At 44.4% G+C, this 27,376-nt stretch overlaps 1 protein-coding gene and 1 long non-coding RNA gene across 5 annotated transcripts in view; one reads left to right on the forward strand and one right to left on the reverse strand.

Moving 5' to 3' along the window:
- LOC116527869 (GTPase IMAP family member 7-like) overlaps window positions 1–27,376 on the reverse strand; it is a 122,479-nt gene that overhangs the window by 77,914 nt on the left and 17,189 nt on the right. Inside the window, exons 1-4 of one of the 4 annotated variants that reach the window (XM_032245053.1) lie at window positions 21,099–21,928; window positions 8,367–9,027; window positions 5,068–5,113; window positions 533–1,159 (exon numbers count right to left, since the gene is read on the reverse strand). In XM_032245053.1, coding sequence (XP_032100944.1) covers window positions 533–1,159; window positions 5,068–5,113; window positions 8,367–9,027; window positions 21,099–21,139 — 1,375 coding nt within the window. In that variant the 5' untranslated portion in view covers window positions 21,140–21,928. The other 3 variants (XM_032245054.1, XM_032245052.1, XM_032245055.1) reach the window with 3 other exon arrangements.
- Window positions 13,066–26,949, forward strand: LOC116527871. Its single transcript, XR_004258766.1, has 3 exons — window positions 13,066–13,362; window positions 25,131–25,136; window positions 26,921–26,949. It is a non-coding gene; the product is annotated as an uncharacterized LOC116527871 (long non-coding RNA).

The raw sequence follows: 27,376 nt of genomic DNA on the forward strand, positions 1-27,376 counted from the left end.
CAGGTGAGGAGTCCTTCTTAAGTAGCAAAGAGAGCACTGTGCCCAGCCCTGGGCAGCAGCACTCCATGGGGAAACAAAGGGTTGGAAAGGGTCAACTCCTTTCCTCAAGACCCAACCATCCAGTTGAAGAGATAATAAGAATCATGAAAAAATTAAAGACCAGTTCAAGAGAATGTGCAAGGGAAGGCTATAACTTGAGTACAATTTGAGAAACAAAGAGAGAGAAAAGAGTCCATAGAACGGACCTGTCCTGCCTTTTCCTTCTGCCAGTTTTAATTTCCTTTCTTTTTTATTTCAACTTTTATTTTAGATGCAGGTACGTATACAGCATAGAATACTATGCAGCCATAAAATAAACGAAAACCTGTCCTTTGCAGTAACATAGATGGAGCTGAAGGCCAAATTAACACAGGAACAGGAGACCTGTCCTTTCTGTCTTCTCTATGTCTTTTAGAAAATTAAAAGTTCTTGTGTATTTTATACCTATTTTTAGTGATATATATAAAAATATATATTCTATTCACAGTTTTACCTTTTTCTCTGAAAATACAATGCTTGTTCCCATTCTGATGCACCATGCTGTCAATTGTTTGCAGGAGCTTGTCCACCTGCCTTTGCTCTTCTTCTGCTGTTGCTCGGTAGTTGAAGGCACTATATCTGTTTTCACATTTCTGGATGAGACAACAGAGACCTTCATTGCTGTTTCTTAAGAACTTCTCTAGATCCTGATCCCCTAAATCTTCTTTCCTGGTAAGGAGTATGATCATATACTCAAAGCATTTTTCTCCAAAACTGCTTTGGAGGGTGTTCAGCACTGCGTCATCATCCTTAGTGTAAAAGCCCAGTGGTGTCACCAGCAGGAAGGCATGGGGGCCTGGATAGGTGTGTTTTTTAAGTTCTGAGTCAATGTTCCCTAAACAGGAGATGTCCGGAGTATCAATGATCAAAACTTTCTTTTTTCTCCAGCTTCTGCTCTCAGACGAGAAGCTCTGGGTTACTGACTGCTCACTAAATCTGGTGTCAAAGGCCCGCCTCCCCAGAATGCTGTTTCCTGCTGCACTTTTTCCAGCACCGCGTTTCCCCACAAGGAGGACCGTCAGTTCTGATGTCCCTGGATTCTGTTCGGGTCCTCTGGACTGCAGCTGCCTCTCCCTTGGGCCTGTGGGACAAATGAACAGGTTCATAGTCTTTTCCTGCAGTTGAATATGGATGTGGGCAGGTTTTATGATTTCTCATTCCTGCCAACTTGTATAGAGAATGGCAAAACACTGTAACCTGGTAGAGCTCTACTCCCAGCCAGAAGCTCTCCAACAAGGTGAAAGCCACAGACGGGGCAGGAATGAATTAAGCGATATTCATGGAGCTTAAGATTCCCCAGGAACATGAACATGCCGACTTTGGCCTTCATCAGCTTTGGTCCTTGGGGTTCCTTTCATTTTGTTATCAAAGGTAAGTATGTCGCTTACCAAAGGTAAGCCCAGGGGCTAAGGCAGGATTAGGGAGAATCTGATTTTCAAATGTCCCTTGGTGGGATAAAATCAAATACTTAGTAATTTTTTTTTAAATGTGAACTAGTGATATGCAATATAAATGGATCTCAAAACACACACTAAGTGAAAGAAGCAAGACACAAAAGCTGCATGCTATATGATTTTTCATATGAAGTTAAAGAACAGACCCGAATGCTCATTGCAGCATTGTTTACAATAGCAAAGACCTGGAACCAACCCAAATGCCCATTGATGATAGACTGGACAGGGAAAATGTGGCACATCTACACCATGGAATACTATGCAGCCATAAAAAAACGATGAGTTCGTGTCCTTTGTAGGGACATGGATGAACCTGGAAACCATCATTCTCAGCAAACTGACACAAGAACAGAAAATCAAACATCGCATGTTCTCACTCACAGTTGGGTGTTGAACAATGAGAACACGTGGACACAGGGAGGGGAGCATCACACACTGGGGTCTGTTGGGGGGAAATAGCGGAGGGACAGTAGGGGGTGGGGAGTTGGGGAGAGATGGCATGGGGAGAAATGCCAGATATAGGTGATGGGGAGGAAGGCAGCAAATCACACTGCCATGTGTGTACCTATGCCACAGTCTTGCATGTTCTTCACATGTACCCCAAAACCCAAAATGCAATAAAAAAAAAGAACAGACCAAGTTAATCTATGTTGATAGAAGTCTGAACAGTGGTTCTCTGTGGTGAGGGGCAGTAAGAATGTCTAAGATGATGGAAAAGCTCTATATCTTTATCTGGATGGGGATCCCATATGTATAGATATGGAAAAAGGCATCAAGCTGTTTACTTAAGATTTGTGCATTTTATTCTATGTAAATCATACCTCAATAAATTGCTGTAAAAACCTACAGAATTGCACCCTACAGCTATCTCTCCACACATCCCCTGGCTGGGCCAGCATCAACACCAACACCAGACCTATGTATTGAGCAAAATGGAGAGTCAGCAACCGCAGGGAGCATTCTCTGATGCTGAGTCATCAACAGCCTTCGTGGGAATGGTCTGACCAGCAAGTTGGGAAGGTGGGGTGGACACGGTATTAAACACAAACCAAGACAGCAAAAATGCTAGTGACGCCAGGCCCTCACTGTGTTGCCTTGGAAAACTTACTGCTTTGCAAATCTGTTTCCATGTTGGCAGTCTGGGAATCTAATGCCCACATTGAGGTTGAAAAGACTAAAGGAAACAGCACCTGTAAAGCCCTTCGTACTTGGTTGGCACGGAAGTGTGCAAGGAAGGCTTTGCAGGTAAGAAGGAACTTGAGTCAGGCCTGGAAGTGCCCCTCCCTCCCTCACACTTCCACCTCCTGCTTTGCAGCCTTCAGGACTTTTGCTCATATGACAGCACTTTTGCCTCCCTCCCTAACTCCTGCTGGCTGCTCATGTTCCTGTGCAAATATAACTTCTTCAAGAGAGCTTCATCTAAGTTGCTCCCCACAAAACCATACAAATTAGCTACCATGTATATTTCCTCTATTCTTATGAAAATAATAATTTATTATTTATTTTGAATATAGGCTCTCTTCAATTTGGAGAGACCAAACAGTGTAGTGGTTAAAAGTAAAAGTGAGAAGGAATAATAAGTACCCCTTGAGAGCCAGGAGCTGGTCTGGCCTCCACAGCAAGGCCGTGGCATCCTGTTGTCCCTCATCCTCCCGTCACCCAGGCTGGAGTATAGTGGCACAATCTTGGCTCACTGCAACCTCTGCCTCCCAGGTTCAAGCAGTTCTCTGCCTCAGCCTCCCAAATAGCTGGGATTACAGGCGCCCACCACTATGCCCAGCTAATTTTTGTATTTTTAGTAAAGACAGGGTTTTACCACTTGGCCAGGCTGGTCTTGAACTCCTGACCTCATGATCTACCCCCCTCAGCCTCCCAAAGTGCTGGGATTACAGGCGTGAGCCACTGTGCTCAGCCCCCCATCCACGATATTACAGAAAACCAGACACGAGCCTTGCACAACCACAACCACTCTGCAATCATGTCTGAGCACATAAAAACAACAGCACTGCCTGAATATTCCCTGCCCTGGCTAAACGGATGAGGCTGCCTCCTGATAGCTTTAGCCTCACTCCACCCTTGTCATCTTGGACAGAAGAATTATTCAAACACTTCATTGTGGAACTACGCCCCACTTCCTAAGAGCATCCATCCCGGAGCAAAGTCCCACTGCCTGGAACCTTCCTCAAAATCACCTAACATGAGCCCACATCCTATAAAAAGTCCTTCCCAGCTCCCTCTTTCTGACATTCCCTATGACTCCCCATAGTGTGCTGGGTCCTCACAGCCACAGGTCAATAAACCCAATTTTGTTCAGCCACACATGTGTTCCTGGAGGTCTTAGCCAAAAGGCATTGCCAGAATTTTGAAACCTTCTGCCTGAGTTCACATATTTCTGGCCTGAAAGCACTCAGCTGTGAAATGAGGATGTGGCTCGTGACATCTTCTTTACAGGGTTGTTATGAGAACTGAACTGTGTATTTTAAGAGGATTATATATGAATATACTATGAAGATTGAATTACATATATATAAAAGTTATTTCCCAGAACATAATGTCAGTGCAATTTTTTTTTGAGACAGGGTCTTGCTGTTGCCCAGGCTGGAGTGCAGTGGCAAGATCTCAGCTCGCTGCAACCTTGCGCTCCCAGGTTCAAGTGATTCTCATGTCTCAGCCTCCCACGTAGCTGAAACTACAGGCATGCACCACCATGCCTGGCTAATTTTTGTATTTTTAGTAGAGACAGGGTTCTGCCATGTTGACCAGGCTGGTCTTGAACTCCTGGCTATATCAAGTGATCCACCCACCTCGGCCTCCCGAAGTGCTGGGATTACAGGCATGAGCCACCACACCTGGCCTCAGCTGCGATTATTATCAATACTATTAAAATTATGATTTCATTATCTGGGAGATTTCCATGAGGAAAAGGATCTTGTCTATCTTATTCACAGTTGGACACTCAGAGCTTGAACAGAGCTGACTCAGAAATAACTCGCATATCCATCAGTAAAGGCACGGTTGCATTTGTTGTGTGTGTTCACACTGTAATGAACTGCATCTACTAAACAGAAAGACGTAGATCTATACATATTGACTTATGCAGATGTGCAGGATCTATCATTGCTGGCAACCATTGCATGGATACCACACTCCATCAGAGAATTCTGCATGTTGTCCATGAAGGAGTGATTTCTGCTTACCTAAGAGGAGTCAAAACTTGGGCAGGGCCAGACCCAAGGCCAGAAAGAAGAGTCTGAGTTAGGAAAAGACACAAGAGGCAAGCCCAGCTCTGTAACACTTCAGAAAAGTCCAAGGACACCCTCTGTGGGTCCAGGACCTTTGCAGGTGCTGTACCTACTCAGAAGTATTAGGACTTCCCTGGGGGACAGGTTGCAGGCACCAACCTCAGCTAGGTCCCCAGGGTGAATTTTTGTTCTGATTTATATGGATAATGTTTCTGCTTCACTTTGGCTGTATAATGCCTTCGAAAGAAAAATTTAAGAAACATCAGCTTAATGTTTCTTAAAGACCAACTTACCATGTGGCTTGTCTCCCTCTTGAGATGCAGCTTCATTCACAGAGTCCTAGAAAATAAAGGAAAAAATGGTGTACACAGATCTAAAACCTCATCTTCCACAAAGTAAAGGGAAAAAAAGAAAGAAAGAAATTGAAGTATGTTATTCAGAATGTAATTCAGATGCGGTCAAATCAAGGCCCTGGTCATGGTCCTCGTCAGTCTTTGTGGACCTGTCCACGATGGCAGTGGATGTTTAGACCCCCTGATGCTGCTGTGACTGGCTCCCAGAGGAGGTGCAGTCTTCTCCTTTCATCACTGCTCCCAATATGGAGAGGAAGCTTCTTCTAATTTCAGGTGAATAGTCCAATACCATTTGGAATCCCATCCTGCACCAAGTCCAGCAAATAGAGACAACAGGATAGAGGACCAAACACATAATGACATCCCCTTCTCCTTCCTGGGGAATCCTTATACTCAGTTCCAAAATATTTATTGTCATGGAATCAAGAAAGGAAGTGAATAATCGGTATGCAATTTTGTGAACCTGCTAGTCTTAGAAGCTTCCTAGACTTCATTTTAACATTGTCTTTGTTAAAACTTCATGCTGGCCAAGGAAACCTTCCCTCTGCTTTCTTGCCTGGCTTTGCTCAATATCACTGATACCTTCAACCTTCCTGCTCCCTGCATCCTCTCCATTTAACTGTCATTATCAGATTTCTTTAACCTTACCCAGCCCAGTTCAAATTCTTTAGTGTTCTTTAAATGCAAAATGTTGTTACGAGGTAAATGTGTGCCATATAAAAATAATGATCTTTGTGTTCCCACTCCACCAGAAAAGTAATGATTGTTAACTGGTATATATCCTTCTATCTTTTTCTATGTTCATACAAATACATACAAGCATACATGAACATATAGAGACTTATTAGGTTATTTTTTCTACAATTTGCTTAGTAATGCATTCTGTACATCTGTAGGAGTCAATATAGATAGATCTACAGCATTCTTTAAGTACATACAATTTATTCCATAGTATGGACATGCATAACTGATGCGGCCATCTTTTTATTAATCAATCTTCAGGTTATTTCTGGTTTTACTGTTTCGAATGATCCTGTGCTACCTATGCTTGTACATATATCTTTATTTATACTATTTTTTTTTTATGTTCAGGGCATAGAGTCCTAAAAGTATGGCTCTGACTCAGTCTCTGGATTGTTAAAATCCTAAATGTCTCCTTAATTTATTTAATCCTCAGGCATTTTCATCATAATAATAATAACAGCTAATAATTACCGAACACCTGCCAAGTTTCAAGTGTTCATTAACAGCTTTGTAAGCATTTCATTTAATTCTCATAGCAATTCCTGAGATACCTGTGATTATTATTTCTGCTTTACAGAAGACAAAACTAAGATGCTGTAGTCAACCAAACAGATACTGTTTCTTCTGTCCTCATGGAGTTAGTAGGGAAACAACCAGTGAAATCACTTGATATGGTGGTGACGGTGCCATGAGGAAAGGAAGCTGTGGGGCTCATTCCAGGCCTGAGGGTCAGGATGGTCAGGGAGGACTCCCTGAGGAAGTGACTTTGAGCTGATGCAGATGGAGAAATCAAAGCAAACCTGGTTCAGGGTGGGAGCCGGGAGAGCAAGTGTCAGTGCAGAGAGAATTGCAGGCTTGAGGCTCAGGAGTGGATGTGAGTGTAACTCCGGGGCAAACAGGAAGGCCAGAGGGACCAAGGCATGGACAGCACAGCACAGAGCAAGAAGCCAAGACGAATAAGGATTCTGAACTCTACCTTATGATCACCAGGCAGTCACCGGAGCATGTTAAACCAGAGTGTTTCATTACAGGAAACTTATTACATGCCCATTCTTCTCTTTGCTGACATCCCTGTTCCATGCTGCCCTCAAGGAAGAGACAGATTGTCATAGAGGAGGGAGCGTTCAGGCTAGGAAATAAGAGAGCAAGTGCCTTCAGTGCTCTTGAGCCTCAGTTTCCTCACACATAGAGCATCTGTCCATACAGTTGTTGTGAGGGCTTAGTTAGTTCTCATCTGTGTCTGGAATTTAGTGGGCACTCAGTAAATGATTTCCCTCTTATTTCCATCCTGCTTGGGCTTATTACTCTTCCCCTCTGAGAAGTCTCTCTCTGACCAGAATGTCCCCCAGGCTCAGCATGTGCCTGCTGTACCCTTTCTGGGGCTTCCCCTTGCCAAATCCTCTGTGCCAGCATCCCCCTCACCCTCAGCCGGGAGCGCTTTGTTCTTATGCATCAGGCACTCCAGTTGAAGCATAAGCACCTCTAAGGCAAAAGACTGCACTTTTGTATCTTCCTTAGTTACAAATGCATTTTCCTTTCACGTCAAAAGCTTAATTAAAATCTCCCCCTGGCTGTTACATGTGAAAGAGATTTCAGATAAAGCCCAAGAATATATGAGGAGAAAATCATTATGTTAAAATAGTCCAGGCAAGAAACAATGTTGGCTTGGACCAGGCGGTGGGAGTGGGATGGAGAGAAGCAGGTGGATTCCAGGTATATTGATCCTGCAAGACCTGATGATTTCTTGGCTCTCCAAGGAGAGCTACCAGGGCAGCAGAGCTGGCATTGGGGTGTGGGTACAAAGAGCATGGTGAACAGCACAGCCCTTTTCTGAGGTACGAGGCAGAAGTCTTATAGATTTAAGAGGGAAGATCAAAAATTTGGACATGTTAAGTGTGAGAAAATACAACAGAGACACATGGAGACGCCAAGCAGCAATTTGCAAACGAGGAAGAACTCAGAAGACAGACCTGGCCTAGAGTTACTACTCATTTGAAAACTGTTAGTAGTAGATAAAGCTCAACGCTACACAGTGTGGCATCATCTGAGAAGAGAGGACAAAGATTTGAAGAAGGCCAGAACCAAGCCCTGAGGATGCTCATTTTTAGAGGCCGGAGATTAGAGAAGGACTCAGCCATCCTTGGAATAGCCAGAAAAAGAGGAATCAAACAAATAAACAAAGAGAGGACAATTATATGAAAGCCAGGGGAAGAAAGAGTCTAGCACGTCACTTGCGTTGAATGATATGAGGGACCAAGTAAGATAAGGGTTAAATTTGTCCATTAATTTGCTAATCAAGCCTAAAGTCCTTAGGCTGATATTTAAAGTACCCTACAATCTGATACCTCTTATTCCTGCAAATTATGTATCAAAATCTCATTAAACAAAACCCATGTTGCATCACACAATGCAATATTTCATTTATTTGTACCCATTTTCATCCCACTAGCTTCAGCAACATAGAGATTTTTAGAGATATTAAACAAAATTCTTACTTGAAATCTGCTGCCTTCAGTTTTGAGGTTCACATGATAGGGTCCTCGGTTCATTTTCACCAAATCTTTGACCTTGTGAAGGAGCTCCGACACCTGGCTGACTCGCTCATCCTTAGTAACAGCCTTGTTGAAAATACAGTATCGGCCCCCACAGTCTTGAACCAACTGCTTGAGAGATTTGTGGTTTTTAATGAAATCTTGCAGCAAGTCATCCCCCAAATCATCCTTCTGGGTGAAGACAATAATGATATGCCTCCTGGCTTCAGCTCCAAACATTTGTTGGATGCCCATGACCGTTTCCTCATCCTCCCTTGTGAAATGGCCTATGGTAATTACCAAGAGCAAGGCATGGAGGCTGGGGGCAGAGAGCTCCAGGCAGTGTTGGATGTTGCGTTGCTTGTCTTCAGCACAAGCTACTGGGGAGAAAAGGTCAGGGGTATTAATGACCACAACCTTCCTTTCTCTCAGGACCTGACTTTCTCTCTGGCACATTTTGGTCACTATCTGATCATTGAAGTTGGATGCGAACACATCTTTGCCCAAAATGGCATTTCCTGTGGCACTTTTTCCTGAGCGGCTTTTCCCCAGGAGGAGGAGCCGCAGTTCTGGCATCTGGCAGCTCTGCTTTGACATGTTCTCCTGACACAGGCTCCCGCTGGTTCTGTTGGGACAGAAACAAAACATCAGTGTTCAACTCCCACACAGAGCGGACAGGAGAACAGCAAGAAAAGACATTCTCTTTTTGACTCAAATTGCCCCCAGTGGATTTGAGCTACTGAAGCTCTGGACCCAGACTAGATTAGAACAAGAAACACCGTTTCCCAGGATCTTCCTGTTCTCTCATCTCTGAGACAAACCCAGAGATTCCTTTTAGTTTCCTAAAATTTTTTTTTACCATTAGGAACCACAAGGAGTCAGATATGTTAGAAACCATAGTAAATAACATGTTTTAAAGTTGAAGGAAATCTCATAATTAATAGTAATGGTTAGATGATTAAAAAATACAGATTCCTGTGACCCAACCTAGACCTATCAAATCAGAATCTCAAAGGAAGACAGAACTACTAATCTGTATTTGTTATTTCAGGTTCCACCTTTTTTGACGTATGTTTTGAGCTGATTTGCAGTAACTGTTCAATCACCCTTCCTTGCACATTTTCCTCTGGATTGCCCAGGAGTCCCTGACCTGAAATAAGTGAGGCCTGGAAATTCATGGCAAAACGGACACTACAAGGAGACAACTCCCCTCTACCATAATCACAGGTTTTCCCTTTAGAGCACATGAGCAATTAGCTGTGATTCCCACACAGAGTTACACCTGAGATCCTGTGTTTCTCTCTTTAAAACCTTAGTTTTTTGGATCTCCCTATGAAACCTTCATACGGCACCCTCTTGGATGGCCAGCCCTCCAGGGTCCATGGTGAAGTCAGAAAGTTCTTCATGTTATTTCACACCCTCTTCTACTGTCTCTGCCTCATGATGGGTTCCTTCCCCTTCCCACCAAGCCTGTTCCAGTATCCTTTTTGTCACTCGTATGAAAAGACTGAACAACAACAAATAAAAGGCAAAGATGCAGCAAGCAGATAAGAAGGTGACACACATGAGGACAATGTCATGGGACCTCAGGGAGGAGCCAGTCACTGGGGACAGATTTGTACCACTCCATAAAAATCACTCCAGGAGAGGGTAAAAATCCCTCAGCTGCCAATTCACAATGTGCTTACACTCATTATCTGATCACTCTGTGTCATAACCTCTTCATTTTTTACATTCTTCTAATTGTGAAGTTTCATGTTTATTCTAGACAATTTGATATATTCAGAAAATGTTAAAAAAAATCTTCTATGGATCCATCATCCATAAATAGCCTTTGTTAAATTATGAGAACACATAGACACAGGGAGGGCAACATCACACACCAGGGCCTGGCGGGTGGAGGGCTAGGGGAGGAATAGCAGGGTGTGGGGGCATTGGGGAGGAATAGCATTAGGAGAAATACCTAATGTAGATGACAGAGCAATGGATGCAGCAAACCACCACCATGGCACATGTATACCTATGTAACGAAGCTGCACAATCTGCACATGTACCCCAGAACTTAAAGTATGATTTTTAAAAAATCAAAAAGAAAATGCATATAATTTCTTTTCTTTTCTTTTTCTGTTTCAGAGACAATGTCTCTCTCTGTTGCCCAGGTTGTAGTGCAGTGGTGGGATCGTAGCTCATTGCATCCTCGAGCTCTTGGGCTCAAGTGATCCTCCTGCCTCAATCTTCAGATTAGCTAGAACTACAGGCACACACTACCATGCCCAACTAATTTTTTTAAACCTTTTGTAGAGATGGGGGTCTCTCTATGTTGCCAGACTGGTCTCAAACTTCTGGCTTCAAGCAAGCCTCCTGCTTTGGCCTCACAAAGTGTTGGGATTGCAGACATAAGCCACCATGCTTAGCCCATAATTTCCTCATAAACACATTCATTTTCATCATTTGACAACAATTTTTCTAATAAAGTATATTTTCATTAAATAAGAATAACATATTCCTTAAAATAAGTTGGAAAATAAACAAAATGATGGTTGAAAAGTGATCTGCCATCTGCAAAGAATCATACCAACTTGTAGGGTTTTTATTACACATAAATGAGCATTTTAGGTTTTTTTTTCATTTTATCATACTTCCATGTATGTGTCCATCTGAAGCTAATGTAAACTCTGTATAAGGAAAATTGACCTAGAACTTACTCCAAATATTGAAGATAACAAGTAGTAGTAAAATAATTTACTTTACCCTGCCCATCGCGGCTGCCACTGGCACCTACACACACTGCCCAGGGGCCCAGATTCCAGCCAGCCCAGTTCACTACTGCCACCAGCAGGGCCCATGCATGCTACTTGGGGGTCTAAAGGCTGGCTCACCACTGCTACTGGCACTGCCAATGCCACATACATCATCCAAGGGCCAAAGGACTGGCCCGCCAAACCTACTGCTATGGCCAACACACACCACCTGGGAGGCCAAATACTGGCCTATTCAGGTCCTCCACCTGCCACTATCAGTGTTTGTGTATACCATCTAGAGGACTGAGTACTGACCGATATAGCCCATAGCCACCAATACTGGTGCCCGTGTGCATCACCCAAGCGCCCAAAGGTGAGGCCACTTGATGTCTCTATCCCCAGAAAAACCTTACCACAGCCTTTACCTTCCCAGGAAAACCTTACCACAGCCTTTACTAACAACAACAGGCTATACCATTGAGGAACCTTCAGACAACACTGACATTGATTACAGCCAAAGAAAGCATATGAAGACTACACTACTGCACCTACCCAGAATCAAAGCCAAAGCACCCTACCCAATCAACACTAGAGATACATTTATTGGAAAAAGTATTTCCCTATAAAAGCCAATGCATAAAATTGAAAGAAGGAACCGTTACACCAGATGCACAGAGTGCAAAAACACAGAAAACATTAATAAGCAAGAGAACATAATATCTCCAAAGAAATGCAATAATCCTCTAGTAACAGATCCCAAAGAAAAAGAAATCTATGGATTGTTTGAAGAGGAATTCAAAACAATGATCTTTAGGAACATCAACAACATGCAAGAGAACACAGATAGACAATACAAGGAAATCAGAAAAAAACAAATCATGGTATGAATGAGAAATTCAATAAAGAGATAGGTATTATTTTTAAAAATGAAAATCCTGGACCTGAATAATTCAATGAACAAAAGGGAAAAAAAAAATACAAGAGCTTCAAAAATAGACTAGATCAAGCAGAAGAAAGAATTCCTGAACTTGAAGCCATGTCTTTTAAAATAACTCAGCCTGAAAAAAAAATTTTTTTAAGAATAAAGAAAGCATGTATGACATATGGGACACCATAAAGTAAACAAATATTTGAATTTTGAGAGTTCCAGAAAGAGACAAATGTGAAAAGTCATAGAAAAATCTATGTAACAGATAATAGCTGAAAACTTCCAAAGTATTGTGAGAGATATAGACATTCAGATACAGGAAACTCAAACTTCTCAAATAGATTCAATCCAAAAACATTTTCTCTGAAGCATATTATAATCAAATTGTCAAAAGTCAAAGCTGAAAAGAATTATAAAAAACAGCAAGAGAATAAGGACCTAGAAATAAAGACCTGGAAACAACCCAAATGCCCATCGATGATAGACTGGACAGGGAAAATGTGTCACATATACACCATGGAATATTATGCAGCCATCAAAAACGATGAGTTCATGTCCTTTGTAGGGACATGGATGAACCTGGAAACCATCATTCTCAGCAAACTGACACAAGAGCAGAAAATCAAACACCGCATGTTCTCACCCATAGGCAGGTGTTGAACAATGAGAACACATGGACACAGGGAGGGGAGCACTACACACTGGGGTCTGTTGGGGGGAAATAGGGGAGAGACGGTGGGGGGTGGGGAGTTGGGGAGAGAGAGCATGGGGAGAAATGCCAGATATAGGTGATGGGGAGGAAGGCAGCAAATCACACTGCCACGTGTGTACCTATGCAACAATCTTGCATGTTCTTCACATGTACCCCAAAACCTAAAATGCAATAAAATAAATTTTTTAAAAAAGGAGGGGTTTGATCCAAGATGGCCATTTAGAAACAGCTCTGAGTTGCAGCTCCCAGTGAAAGTGCAGAGGGTGAGTGGAGCCCGCATTTTTATAGCCCACAGACAAGGAGATTCCCAGGCGGAGGAGACCCACAGGTCGCCAGTGAGGCTGTTTTGGCTGGCGCCATTCTTTCAGTGGGTGAGGCAAAGCAGCCCCTTTGTTGGCACTGCTTTGTCAGAGGCCCTGCTGGCAGTTCTCCGTACAAAATACACTGGTCTGGCGCCTTTTTGGCTGGCGATTGAAGCCCCAGGAAGCCACACATTCATCTGATTAAAGAGGGGACTGAACAGAGAGCCAGGCCAGGAGATTCCTGAGCAAAAAACGCACCACAAATCTCAGCACCGCTGTTTAAGCCGGCGCAGTAGGTTGCCGCACAGGAAACAGATGCCGGCGCCCTTTCAACAGGCGACTGGAACACCAGGGATAAAAAAGAAAAAAAAAAAAAAAAAGGCTCTGAGGCAGGGAGCCAGGTGATCAGGCTCGGCTGGTCCCACCCCCACAAAAGAACAGCAATCAGAAACTCTCTGGATTGAGAATTTCACAGCAAGTGCAGCTGAACGTGGGATGGTCCAGCTCTGTGGGGGAGGGGAGTCCGCCATTACCGAGGCACTCCACCAATAAGGAGGTAGTCTGCCATTGCTGAGGCAGCCTGCTGTTGCCAAGGCAACCCACCATTGCTGAGGCTGCCTGCCATTGCCAAGGCGACCCGCCGTTGCCGAGGCAACCTGGCATTACAGAGAGAGTCCACAAATACAGAGGCAGGCCACCATTGCTGAGGCAGTTCTAACTACACCCATATAAAAAGGACTGCAGGGAAGTTCATAGGGCAGCTGGGCGGAGCCCACAGCAGCTCAGCAAAACCTCTGCAGGCAGACAGTGACTAGGCTGCCTCCTTGCTGGGCAGGGAAGCCCTGAAAAAAAAGAAAAAGGCAGCAGCACAACGGAAACTCACAAATAAAGCCTTAACTCCCTGGGACAGAGCACCTGGGAACAAAAAGTGGTTTATGAGTTCTGCTGCAGCAGACCTAAACGTACCTGCCCAGCAGCTCTGAATGAACAATGAAGCTCAGAGCTCAGCACTTGAACTCCTGTAAAAGACAGACTGTCTCCTCAAGCAGCTCCCTGACCCCTGTATATCCAAAGAGTCACCTCATAAAGGAGAGATCAGACTGACATTTGGCAGGTATCCTTCTGGGACAAAGATAGCAGAAGAAGAAAACTGGTAGCAACCCTTACTGTTCTGCAGCTGCTGCAGGTGATCCCCAGGCAAGCAGGGCCTGGAGTGAACCTTAGTAGTCCTACAGCAGAGGGGCCAGACTGTTAGAAGGAAAACTAAGAAACAGAAATAACTTCATCATCAACAAACTAGACATCCACTCAGAGACCCAATCAGAAAGTCAGCAACTACAAAGACGACAGGTAGATAAATCCATAAAGATGGGAAGAAACCAGCGCAATAAGGATGAAAACACCAGAAACCAGAACATCTCTCCTCCTACAAGGAATCACAACTCCTCACCAGCAAAGGAACAAGGTTGGATGGAGAATGAGTGTGATGAAATGACAGAATCAGACCTCAGAAGGTAGGTAGTAAGAAACTTCTGTGAACTAAAAGAACATGTTGTAACCCAATGCAAAGAAACTAAGAACCTTGAAAAAAGATTTGACAAAATGCTAACGAGAATGGACAACTTAGAAAGGAATATGAGTGAACTGATGGAGCTGAAAAAAACGAAACGAGAATTTCACAAAGTATACACAAGTTTCAACAGCCGAATTGACCAAGCAGAAGAAAGGATATCAGAGGTCGAAGATCAACTCAATGAAATAAAATGAGAAGGCAGGATTAGAGAAAAAAGGGTAAAAAGGAATGAACAAAGTCTCCAAGAAATGTGGGACTATGTGAAAAGACCTAATCTACGTTTGATAGGTGTACCTGAATGCAACAAAGAGAATGAATCCAAGCTGGAAAATACTCTTCAGGATATTATCCAGGAAAACGTCCCCAACCTAGCAAAGCAGGCCAATATTCAAGTCCAGGAAATACAAAGAACAACACAAAGATATTCTTTGCAAAGAGCAAACCCAAGGCACATAATTGTCAGATTCACCAGGGTTGAAATGAAGGAGAAAATGCTAAGGGCAGCCAGAGAAAAAGGTCGGGTTACCCACAAAGGGAAGCCCATTCAGACTCACAGCAGATCTCTCAGCAGAAAGTCTACAAGCCAGAAGAGAGTGGGGGCCAATATTCAACATCCTTAAAGAAAAGAACTTTCAACCCAGAATCACATATAAAGCCAAACTAAGCTTCATAAGTGAAGAAAAAATAAAATCCTTTGAAAACAAGAAAGTACTCAGAGCTTTCATTACCACCAGGCCTGCTTTACAAGAGCTCCTGAAAGAGGCTCTACACATATAAAGGAACAACCAGTACCAGCCACTCCAAAAACATGCCAAATGGCAAAAAGCATCAACGCAATGAAGAAACTGCATCAACTAATGGGCAAAAGAGCCAGCTAGCAACAAAATGGGGGTATCAAATTCACACAAAACAATATTAATCCTAAATGTAAATGGACTAAATGCCCCAATCAAAAGACACAGACTGGCAAATTGGATAAAAAGCCAAAACTCATCAGTGTGCTGTATCCAGGAAACCCATCTCACATGCAAGGATACTCAAAGGCTCAAAATAAAGGGATAGAGGAAGATTTACCAAGCAAATGGAGAGCAAAAAAAAGCAGGAGTTGCAATTCTCATCTCTGATAAAATAGACTTTAAAGCAACAAAGATCAAAAGAGACAAAGAAGGACATTACATAATGGTAAAAGGATCAATGCAACAAGAAGAGCTAACGATCCTAAATATATACGCACCCAATACAGGAGCACCCAGATACATAAGGCAAGTTCTTAATGACTTAAAAAGAGACTTAGACTCCCACACAATTATAGTGGGTGACTTTAACACCCCATTGTCAATATTAGACAGATCAACCAGACAGAAAATTAACAAGGATATCCAGGACTTGAACTCAGACCTGGACCAAGCTAACCTACTAGACATTTACAGAGCTCTCCACCCCAAATCCACAGAATATACATTCTTCTCAGCACCACATCACACCTACTCCAAAATTGACCACATAATTGGGAGTAAATCACTCCTCAGCAAATGCAAAAGAACGAAAATCATAACAAACAGTATCTCAGACCACAGTGCAATCAAGTTAGAACTCAGAATTCAAAAACTAACTCAGACCCACACAGCTTCATGGAAACTGAACAACTTGCTCTTCAATGTTGACTGGATAAACAATGAAATGAAGGCAGAAATAAAGATGTTCTTCAAAACCAACCAGAATGAGGACACAACATACCAGAATCTCTGGGACACATTTAAAGCAATCTCTAGAGGAAAATATATAGCAATAAGTGCCCACATGAGAAGCAAGGAGAGATCAAAAATTGACACCCTATAGTCAAAATTGAAAGAGCTAGAGGAGCAAGATCAAAAAAACTCAAAACCTAGCAGAAGACAAGAAATAGCTTAGATCAGAGCAGAACTGAAGGAGATAGAGACACAAAAAACCCTTCAAAAAATCAATAAATCCAGGAGCTGGTTTTTTGAAAAGATCAACAAAATAGACAGACCACTAGCCAGATTAATAAAAAAGAAAAGAGAGAATAACCAAATTGACACAATAAAAAACGATAAAGGGGATATCACCAAAGATTCCACAGAAATTCAAAGCATCATCAGAGATTATTACAAACAACTCTATGAACATAAACTAGTAAACCTGGAAGAAATGGATAAATTCCTGGACACTTGCCTCCTCCCAAGCCTAAACCAGGAAGAAGCCGAAACCCTGAACAGACCCATAACAAGGTCTGAAGTTGAGGCAGCAATTAATAGCCTACCACCCAAAAAAAGCCCAGGTCCAGACGGGTTCACAGCCAAATTCTATCAGACATACAAAGAGGAGCTGGTACCATTCCTTCTGAAACTATTCCAAACAATCCAAAAAGAGGGAATTCTTCCCAAATCATTTTATGAGACCAACATCATCCTGATACCAAAACCCGGCAGAGACTCAACAAGAAAAGAAAACTTCAGGCCAATATCCACGATGAACATAGATGCAAAAATCTTCAATAAAATACTGGCAAACCGATTGCAACAGCACATCAAAAACCTTATCCACCATGATCAAGTAGGCTTCATCCCGGGGATGCAAGGCTGGTTCAACATACGCAAGTCTATAAACGTAATACACCACATAAACAGAACCAAAGGCAAAAACCACATGATTATCTCAATTGATTCAGAGAAGGCCTTTGACAAAATTCAACAGCTCTTTATGCTAAAAACCCTCAATAAACTAGGTATTGACGGAACGTATCTCAAAATAATAAAAGCTATTTATGACAAACCAACAGCCAATATCATACTGAATGGGCAAAAACTGGAAGCATTCCCTTTGAAATCTGGAACTAAACAAGGATGCCCTCTCTCACCACTCCTATTCAATATAGTACTGGAAGTTCTAGCCAGAGCAATCAGGCAAGAAAAAGAAATAAAGGACATTCAAATAGGAAAGGAGGAAGTCAAATTGTCTCTATTTGCAGATGACATGATTGTATATCTAGAAGACCCCATCGTCTCAGCCCCAAATCTCCTGAAACTGATAAGCAAGTTCAGTGTCTCAGGATACAAAATCAATGTGCAAAAATCACATGCATTCCTATACACCAATAACAGACTTAAAGAGAGCCAAATCAAGAACAAACTTCCATTCACAATTGCCACAAAGAGAATAAAATACCTAGGAATACCATTAACAAGGAACATAAAGGACCTCTTCAAGGAGAACTACAAGCCACTGCTCAACGAAATAAGAGAGGACACAAACAGATGGAGAAACATTCCATGTTCATGGTTAGGAAGAATCAACATCGTGAAAATGGCCATACTGCCCAGAGAAATTTACAGATTCAATGCTATCCCCATCAAGCTACCAATGACCTTCTTCACAGAACTGGAAAAAACCACCTTAAACTTCATATGGAACCAAAAGAGAGCCTGCATAGCCAAGTCAATTCTAAACAAAAAGAACAAACCTGGAGGCATCACACTACTGGATTTCAAACTATACTACAAGGCTACAGTAATGAAAACAGCATGGTACTGGTACCAAAACAGACATATAGACGAATGGAACAGAACAGAGGTCTCGGAGACAACACAACATATCTACAACCATCTGATCTTTGACAAACCAGACAAAAACAAGCAATGGGGAAATGATTCCCTGTTCAATAAATGGTGTTGGGAAAGCTGGCTAGCCATGTGCAGAAAGCAGAAACTGGACCCCTTCCTGACACCTTACACTAAAATTAAGTCCAGATGGATTAAAGACTTAAACATAAGACCCTAGAAGAAAATCCAGACAAAACCATTCAGTACATAGGTGTAGGCAAGGAATTCATGATCAAAACACCAAAAGCATTGGCAACAAAAGCCAAAATAGACAAATGGGACCTAATCAAACTCCACAGCTTCTGCACAGCAAAAGAAACAGTCATTAGAGTGAATCAGCAACCAACAGAATGGGAAAAAATTTTTGCAGTTTACCCATCTGACAAAGGGCTGATATCCAGAATTTACAAAGAACTAAAACAGATTTACAAGAAAAAAACTAACAAGCCCATTCAAAAGTGGGCAAAGGATATGAACAGACACTTTACAAAAGAAGACATACATGAGGCCAAAAAACATATGAAAAAATGTTCATCATCACTGGTCATCAGAGAAATGCAAATCAAAACAACATTGAGATACCATCTCATGCCAGTTAGAATGGCCATCATTACAAAATCTGGAGACAACAGATGCTGGAGAGGATGTGGAGAAATAGGAACACTTTTGCACTGTTGGTGGGAGTGTAAATTAGTTCAACCATTGTGGAAGACAGTGTGGCGATTCCTCAAGGACCTAGAAATAGAAATTCCATTTGACCCAGCAATCCCATTACTGGGTATATATCCAAAGGATTACAAATCGTTCTACTATAAGGACAAGTGCACACGAATGTTCATTGCAGCACTGTTTACAATAGCAAAGACCTGGAATCAACCCAAATGCCCATCGACGATAGACTGGATAGGGAAAATGTGGCACATATGCACCATGGAATATTATGCAGCCATCGAAAACGATGCGTTTGGGTCCTTTGTAGGGACATGGATGAACCTGGAAACCATCATTCTCAGCAAACTGACAGAAGAGCAGAAGATCAAACACCGCATGTTCTCACTCATAGGCAGGTGTTGAACAATGAGAACACATGGACACAGGGAGGGGAGCACTACACACTGGGGACTGTTGGGGGGAAATAGGGGAGGGACGGTGGGGGGTGGGGAGCTGGGGAGAGATAGCAGGGGGAGAAATGCCAGATGTAGGTGATGGGGAGGAAGGCAGCAAATCACACTGCCACGAGTGTACCTATGCAGCAATCTTGCATGTTCTTCACATGTACCCCAAAACCTAAAATGCAATAAAATAAATAAATGGGGGAAAAAAATAAAAAAATAAAATAAAATGAGTTAGTGAAAAAAAAAAAAGGAAATACGAAATTAGCTGGGCATGGTGGCATATGCCTGTAATCTCAGCTACTCGGGATGCTGAAGGCAGTATTGCTTGAACCCCAGAGGCAGAGGTTGCAGTGAGCTGAGATCATGCCATTGCACTCCAGCCTGGGCAACAAGAGCAAAACTCTGTCTTAAAAAAAAAAGCATTCCTAAATGATCCCACATGAAGAGCCAAGTTTCCCAGGATCATTTACTGAATAGTTCATGACTTCTCCAATGATTCTATCAGATACCAAGTGCCCATAAGTCCACAGTTCTATCCCTAGGTTCTCTGTTTTGTCTATTGGACTCTTAGTGTAATCCTGAACCAGAATGTCTTCATTACTAAATGCCAATATGACTTAATTAGTATAACTTTAAGTCTTAGTTATCTGATTAAGCAACTTTCAACACCTTGCTATTATTCCAAACTGTCTTGGCCCCTCTCAGTTCCTTAATCTGGTATAGGACTTTTAAAATCAGCTGTAAATTTATTTAAGTTCTGCTGAAATGCTGAGTGTCATTGCATTGAAGTTATAGCTTTGTTTGAGAAAAATTGATATCTTTATATAGTTGAGTCTTTCCCTCCATTCTTTTTTGTTGACCAGTTTTAAATATGTTCTAATTTCAATTATGATTTCTTTTTGGCCCATAAGGTGACAGAAGTGATTACTAAATTTCAAAATGTATTGAAACATTGGCTCCCTTTTTATTTATTTCAAATGTTGCAATGTGGCCAGAGAACAATGTCTGTATAAACTATTTGTCATTGGTTGAGATTTACTTTTTGGCCCAGTGAAATTTTTGTAAGTGTTCTTGTAGGCTCAAACAGAATGTGCAGCCCGTTACTATGGTGCCTTCCACAATCAGGCCTCCATTCACTCCGCTGTCATCTTAGCTACAGCTTCCCAGATGGTCCAGCGCACCCTTGCCTCCACCCCATCCTCCTGTCTGTCTGGAAGGTTCCTACACATTCTCCATCCCTTAGCCCAAGGACACTGAGGCTCCATGTCAAGGCTTCCTCCTGGGGGCTGCTCTGTGGCACCAGCCCAGCTTCAGGGCGCTCCTGACAGGCCCCTTCCGCCTGCTTCTTCCTCCCTTCTGCCAGCCTCAGCCCTACTCCTCTTAGGGCTCACACCCACTCCCCGACACGCCTTCTCTTAGGACAGTCACTCTAACAGATGTACAGGAATGTACCTCTGTCTCCCTCCTGCCGAATCTGCTCCCCAGCAGGTTGGGGAGACACGCTTAGGACCAGGAGGAGAGCTTCCCAGATCCCTGCGATCCAACCCCGCAGGCAGCCTCCTCTCCCATGGCTGAGCAGGCTGCCTTCCCCATGGCAAGCCCATCCCCCCCACAACCAGGCACCAGTGCACACACACTTATGCACGTGTGCACACGTCACACACACACTGCGGTCCTGTCCTGGCTCCATCCCTCCATCTCTCACCTGGGTGGAAGCAGCTGCTGGTGCCCCAGGGCACAGGACATGAGGAAGGCGAGGAGGGTGAGGGGAGGACCTCCAGGGAGCGACCCGCTTCCTGGGCCCTGGTCCTCCTGGCAGGAGGGTTTCAGGTGTTTCTGCGAAGGAAGAGATTTCTAGAAATAGCTTCACATCCACAGAGTCAAAAATTCAGTCGGAGAGGAAGTTCCGTGCAGGGTGCTGAGCGTCTTGTGGGGTCACAACACAGCAGAAACTGGGGAGTACGGCCCTTTCCACAGCTGCAGACTGAGAGGAGGGAGGAGAAATGACAGCAGAGGCTTGGCCAGGGGGTGGGGTCGGGGCAGGAGCCAGGCTGAGCTTCAGAAGGGCTGCGAGACAGGGGCTTGGGTAGGGCAGGAGAAGGACGTCAAGCCGGTTCCTGTCCTTGAGGCAACAGAGACTGCAGCGCCGCTACGAACTCTGAGCAAAGCCAGCTGCCGGCGGCTGCGTGCCCAGAAGTGGCCTTTAGGACCTCTAACAAGTGCTTCCTCACTTCCCTTCCCTTCCCTAAAACCCACAACCCAGGTAACTCGGAGCCCGACAGACGAACGCTGCTTCTCAGGGGAATGAATGCTTTTCCCCAGCTTGCAAAACATGTGAAATACTAGACTTTGATGCTTTCAAATGTTTCACAGAATCAAATCCCTTTTGTGAAAGATCATAGTGTCCAAAATCCCTGGTCTCTACTTCATAAGAAAATCAAACATGGAGAAAGACTTTTTAAAAAAATGTCCACTGGAGTAAAAATGACCATCTTACCCATTTTTAAGTGTATAGCCCACAGTATAAAGTACTTGCACATTGTTGTGTGCCAGATCTGCGGGACTTTTCATCCTGCAGCACCCACACTCTGTTCACATTCCACCCCAAATCACCCCCACCCCTGCCAAACCCCAGCCTGGGTAACCACCTTCCGGATCCACCTTTCTACTTTATTTTTCTATTATTTTGTTGTGGTTGTTTGAGACAGAGTCTTGCTCTTTCACCCAGGCTAAAGTGCAGTGGTGGGATCTCAGCTCACTGCAACCTCTGCCTCCCAGGTTCAAGTGATTCTCCTGCCTCAGCCTCCCCAGTAGCTGGGATTACAGGCATGCACCACCACACTAGGCTAATTTTTGTATTTTTAGTAGAAACAGGATTTTGCCATGTTGGCCAGGTTGGTCTCAAACTCCTGACCTCAAGTGATCCACCCACCTTGGCCTCCCAAAGTGCTGGGAATACAGGTGCAAGCCACCATGCCCGGCCTATTTCAATGATTTTTGGCAACTTCAGATACTCATGTGAGTGAAGTCCCATAGTGTCTGCCCTTCTGAGAGAGAGCAGGATGCCTTCGAGGCTCATCCAAGTGAGCGCGGGACCCTCGTCTGCACAGGAAGCAGAGGCTGGAGCCACGAGGGACTGGAGCTCATGTCAGTTTTCCAAATGTCTGAGGTGATGCTGAGCTTTCCAAAGGGATCCCACAGGAGGAGGAGAAGTGGGGCGGGGGGGGCTGGAGTGGGTGGGCATGCCTCAGACATGAAGTCTCTACAGGAGTCAAAACCACAGACTTTGGGGTGCTGCTCTCAGCCTATCATGTCCCAAGGGATCCACCTCCCCCTGGACTGGTCTTCATGTACCAACCTTGCCAGCTGCTCTATCTCATTACAAGCCTGAAGGAAACCCTGGCTATGCTGGGATGGGCCAAGAAGAAGTCTGGGGACACACAGTACACATCTTGGTGGGGAAAACTGACAAAGCCCCTCTCATGCCTCCTCATTGGAAGAGAATCTATTTTGGAAGAACCCTTACCCTTCCTTTGCAGTAGGTCAACGCACATAAAATCAACTCATTAAAGTGATGAGACAAAAGCCCTAAGCCAGGTAGTGCAGTTCACCCCCGCTGGCGTACTGACAGAGGCAGAGGCTCAGCAAGAAGCTGTTTTCCCAAAATAGTTTCCCTAATTCTTAAATGAAACATTAAGCCAAAAAGGCTCCCACATAAATGAAATATTAAGCATCCTGGGGTTGCTCTGAGTAAAACTGAAGCTACAAATAACTCCTCAAAGATATAGCAAGTCAATTATTTGCTGAGCTGACCATTTTGCAAAATGATCTTTCAGCAAATCAACTCTTAGAGAATTGATTTCTGTGCAGAAGGCTGCCGGGTTCTGGTTCGGCACCCATCTGAGGAAGAACGGGCGCTCCCTGCCCCCTAGTGGCTTTACAGCTAATGACAAGTGCAGCAAAACGCTCGCCAGCAGGCTGAGAGCCCTCCTCACTCAGCACGCAGGTGTAAGAGTAGGGAGAAGGACCGAACTTCCAGAAATCAAATAAGCCAGGAAGACACAAGTTATGCAAGCAAGGAGAAATTGACCAGGACCAAGCGCCGTACTGGACAGAGAGGACACAGAGATTAGCAAGGCGAATCCCTGGCTCAAGGGGCCCTAAGGAAGTCTGAGGGTGAGGAAAAGACTAGGCTGTGGTCACAAAACAAGGTAATGTGCCATGATAGAGATGCGTCCTGGCCACCATGCTAGTGAAAAGGAGGCGATGTAAACCCTGCAAGATGGAAAAACAACCAAATGGGGAAATAAACTTATAAACAAATCCATAAACCCACCATTTCCTGTGGCAGGTACTACAGTGGAGCAGATTGCAAGGCACAGAGGAGGGAAGGCTGCATGGGAAAAAGAATGCCTAAGTCTTGAAGGGCGGCACACATTTGCCTGTCAGACGCTGGAGGGAGGATGCCTCGGGCAGACAGATGGCAAAGGCCACCAGCATCGGGGCCCTGAGACAGCCTGGCAGGTGCGGAAAAGCGTGGTCAGGCTGGAGGCAGAAGGACCAGTCAGAGACTGCTGCAGCCCCCAACCTAAAAATGAGGAGGACTGACACCGAGACAGCAGCAAGGGGAACCAATTTATCACAAATTTAGAAAATAGAAACAATAAGGCCGGGCTCAGTGGCTGTAATCCTCGCATGTTGGGAGGCCGAGGCAGGCGGATCAACTGAGGTCTGGAGTTTGTGATCAGCCTGGCCAACTGGCAAAACCCCATCTCTACTAAAAATACAAAAAATTAGCTGGGCTTGGTGGCGCATGCCTGTAATCCCAGCTACTTGGGAGGCTGAGGCAGGTCAATCGCTTGAACCTGGGAGGCAGAGGTTGCGGTGAGCCAAGACTGTGCCATTGCACTCTAGCCTGGGCAACAAGAACAAAACTCCATCTCAAAAATAATAATAATAAAATAAATAAAACTTTAACTTGAAGAGGGCACACCTTTTTCTGATTCTCATAAAAGGTAGTGGTCACCCAGGCTGCCTGGATGTGGAGCAGCCTGGCATCACAGCACTTACTAGTGGCCTTCATGGAGAGAGAGCTGAGAGGCCAGTATTCTGCTAGAGATGAGCACATCAGTGTGGGGATGCTGGGCTTGAGGCTTCTAGAGACAGAGCAGGCAGAGACAGCCAAAGGTCTTAACTGATTCCTGTTTCCCAAGGATTGTTCATGCCAATGCTCCCACTGAAAATAACTAAAAATAAAGAGAGTAAAAATATTTCTAAATCTTCTCAACTTCACCCAAGGCCCAATGAGATGATAAAGAATGACCAGGCCAATGCACGAACCTGAGAAGTAAGCAAGCATAGACAATGGCTTTTCCTGAGGACACTGGACCGTCCTGGAAAATGAGAGGCATCAAAGCAAAAACTGCACCAGACAACATTAAACAGGCAAGAAGGACCTTATTCCAGGCTATTGTAGCAGGGGAGAGAGGCCTGAACTCAGCATGAACTCCACTCCACTGAAACATAAAGTGGAAGGATCTTCAAGTGCCGATATCGATGCTGGAAAATCCCGGAGGAAGTTAGCGGGAGGCTGACCAGCAGGACAAGTTCAGCACAGTGAGTTCTTCCTGGGTTTGCCAATGTTCTCTGTGATCAAGCCAGCTGTGTTTGCTAATTGGTGCCAGAGGGGCTGTATCTCCCTCGATCTTTACATTTCATAGGTCCTTGAGAAAGACAGTCATGGGTTGTAAAACTGACAAGAGGCTTTCTGAAACACTTGCATCTCAAGCAGACAAAGAACGAATGGACAAGTACAAGATTTCTAAAGTACTCAAAGAAAAAGGAGGTCAGAGGCCTAGAGTCAGGGAAAAGCCTGTCTAAAGCTTAGCCAGATCAGAACGCAAGGGCCAGCTCGGTCAGAGTCTAACAGGAGACACCCTCATCCTCCCCTGAAAAGCTGAGCTTCTAAAGGGTTGCACCCTCAGGTGACATTGAACTACAAGTGGAACAGCCACCTGAAATGACAGCTCTGTTTGGATCCTCTGGGTGGCTCCGGGAACTCCAAGTCTTGAAATTGGTTTAAGATCATCCTGGACAAAAACTGACCATAGAGAGAGTTGGAAGCAAATTCCAAAATTCAAAAATCTTCATTGTGGGTCTCAAATTACACATATCGATAATTTGTAGGCTGGACGCAGTAGCTCATGCCTGTAATCGCAGCACCTTGAGAGGTCAAGACGGGAGGATTGCTTGAGCCCAGGAGTTCAGAGCCAGCCTATGCCACATAATGAGACCCTGTCTCTACAAAAAAATAAAAATTAAAAATTACCCTTGTATGTAGGATCCAACCCTTCAGGGTCTGGTGACCCCCTCCCTGCTGGTGTGGACACGAGAAATTGTAGAAATAAAAGACACAAGACACAAAGATAGAGAAAATAGAATTTAAGCCTGGGGGCCCACTGCCAACCAAAGCATGGAGTCTGGCAGTGGCCCTGAGTGCCTGGACACCCTGACTTTTATTAAGTACAAAGCTGGGGGCAGGGTAGGTAGGGCGAGGCCTTGGTGGTCAGTGATAGGGTCAAGCACATCACGTGTCATATAGGTAGGGGCCCAAGACTTTCAGGTAAGAAGCATAATGTGTCAGCACTTTTGCGTGTTCCTTCTTTGTTAAGAAAGAACAAAGACATTAAGATTTGTATTACTTTTACTGATTAGCTCTTCTGAGAAAAAAGGAACCAGGTGCAGAGCAGAACATGAGAGTGGTCATGGAACGTGAGGACTAAAGCACAGCATCACATGGAGAAAGTTAAGCCCCCGGATGTCTGTGGGGCTTCCCTGATAGCCCTGAGGCCTACGGCAAGAGCTCAGAGGAGTGGAGTTTTCTCCTAACTCCCCCAGGGAAGGAGACGTCTCAGCCATTTTGGATGTCTCCTTCCATAGCTGGCTAAACAGTGGGCGCTTTCCCAGCACTGGGGCTGCTGCACAGCCAAGGCGCTCTCCAGCAGCCCTTACACAGGTGTGACAGAGGGCTTAAAGCATCTTTCCTTAGGGTCATTTTTTTCACAGTGTAACCCCAGGTTCACACTTCCCACCTGAGAGGCATTAGTAAAAGAATTAGGATCAGAGGAACGGATCCAAGATGGCAGATTAGTAGCAGCTCAGGATTGCAGCTCCCAGCGAAAGCACAGAGGGTGAGTGGATGCCGCATTTACAGATGATTTTTATTGCCCACAGACTAGGCGATTCCCAGGCGGAGGAGCCCCACAGGTCACCAGCATGGCTGCTTGGCCAGCGTGGCTGTTTTGGCTGGCAGGGCTGTTTTGGCTGGGGCCCCGGCATGGCAGGTCTCTGTACGAAGTACATGGGTCCATTTTAGCTGGTGATTGGAGCTCCTGGGAGGCAGAGTCACCCATTCAACTGATAAAAAATGGGACTGAAACAGGGAGCCAGGCCAGGAGATTCCCAGACAAAAAAGTACCATGAATCTCAGCGCGGCTGTTTCAGCTGGCGCAGTGGGTCGCCACACAGGAAATCACACAGATCCCGGCAACTTTTCAACAGGTGACTGGACCACCTGGGAGACAGAGTCGACCATTCAACTTAAAAAAAAAAAAGGGAGTCAAAGGCAGGGAGCCAGGTGATAAGCCTTGGCTTGTCACACCCCCACAAAAAAACAGCAATCTGAAACGCTCTGGATTGAGAGTTTCACAGCAAGTACAGCTGAACCTGGGATGGTCCAGCTCTGTGGGGGACAGGTGTCCACCATTACCAAGGCAGTCCACCACTACAGAGGTAGTCTGCCATTGCTGAAGCAGCCTGCCATTGCCAAGGCAGTGCACCATTACAGAGAGAGTCTGCCATTACAGAAGTGGGCCGCCATTGCCAAGGCAGTTCCAACTACACCCATATAACCAAGACTGCAGGGAAGTTCATACAGCAGCTCAGCAAAGCCTCTGTAGGCAGACAGTGACTAGGCTGCCTCCT

The sequence above is a fragment of the Sapajus apella genome, unplaced genomic scaffold (genome assembly GCF_009761245.1).
Source record: "Sapajus apella isolate SASKATOON/1434 unplaced genomic scaffold, GSC_monkey_1.0 scaffold56, whole genome shotgun sequence".
In the NCBI taxonomy this organism is placed as follows: domain Eukaryota; kingdom Metazoa; phylum Chordata; class Mammalia; order Primates; family Cebidae; genus Sapajus; species Sapajus apella.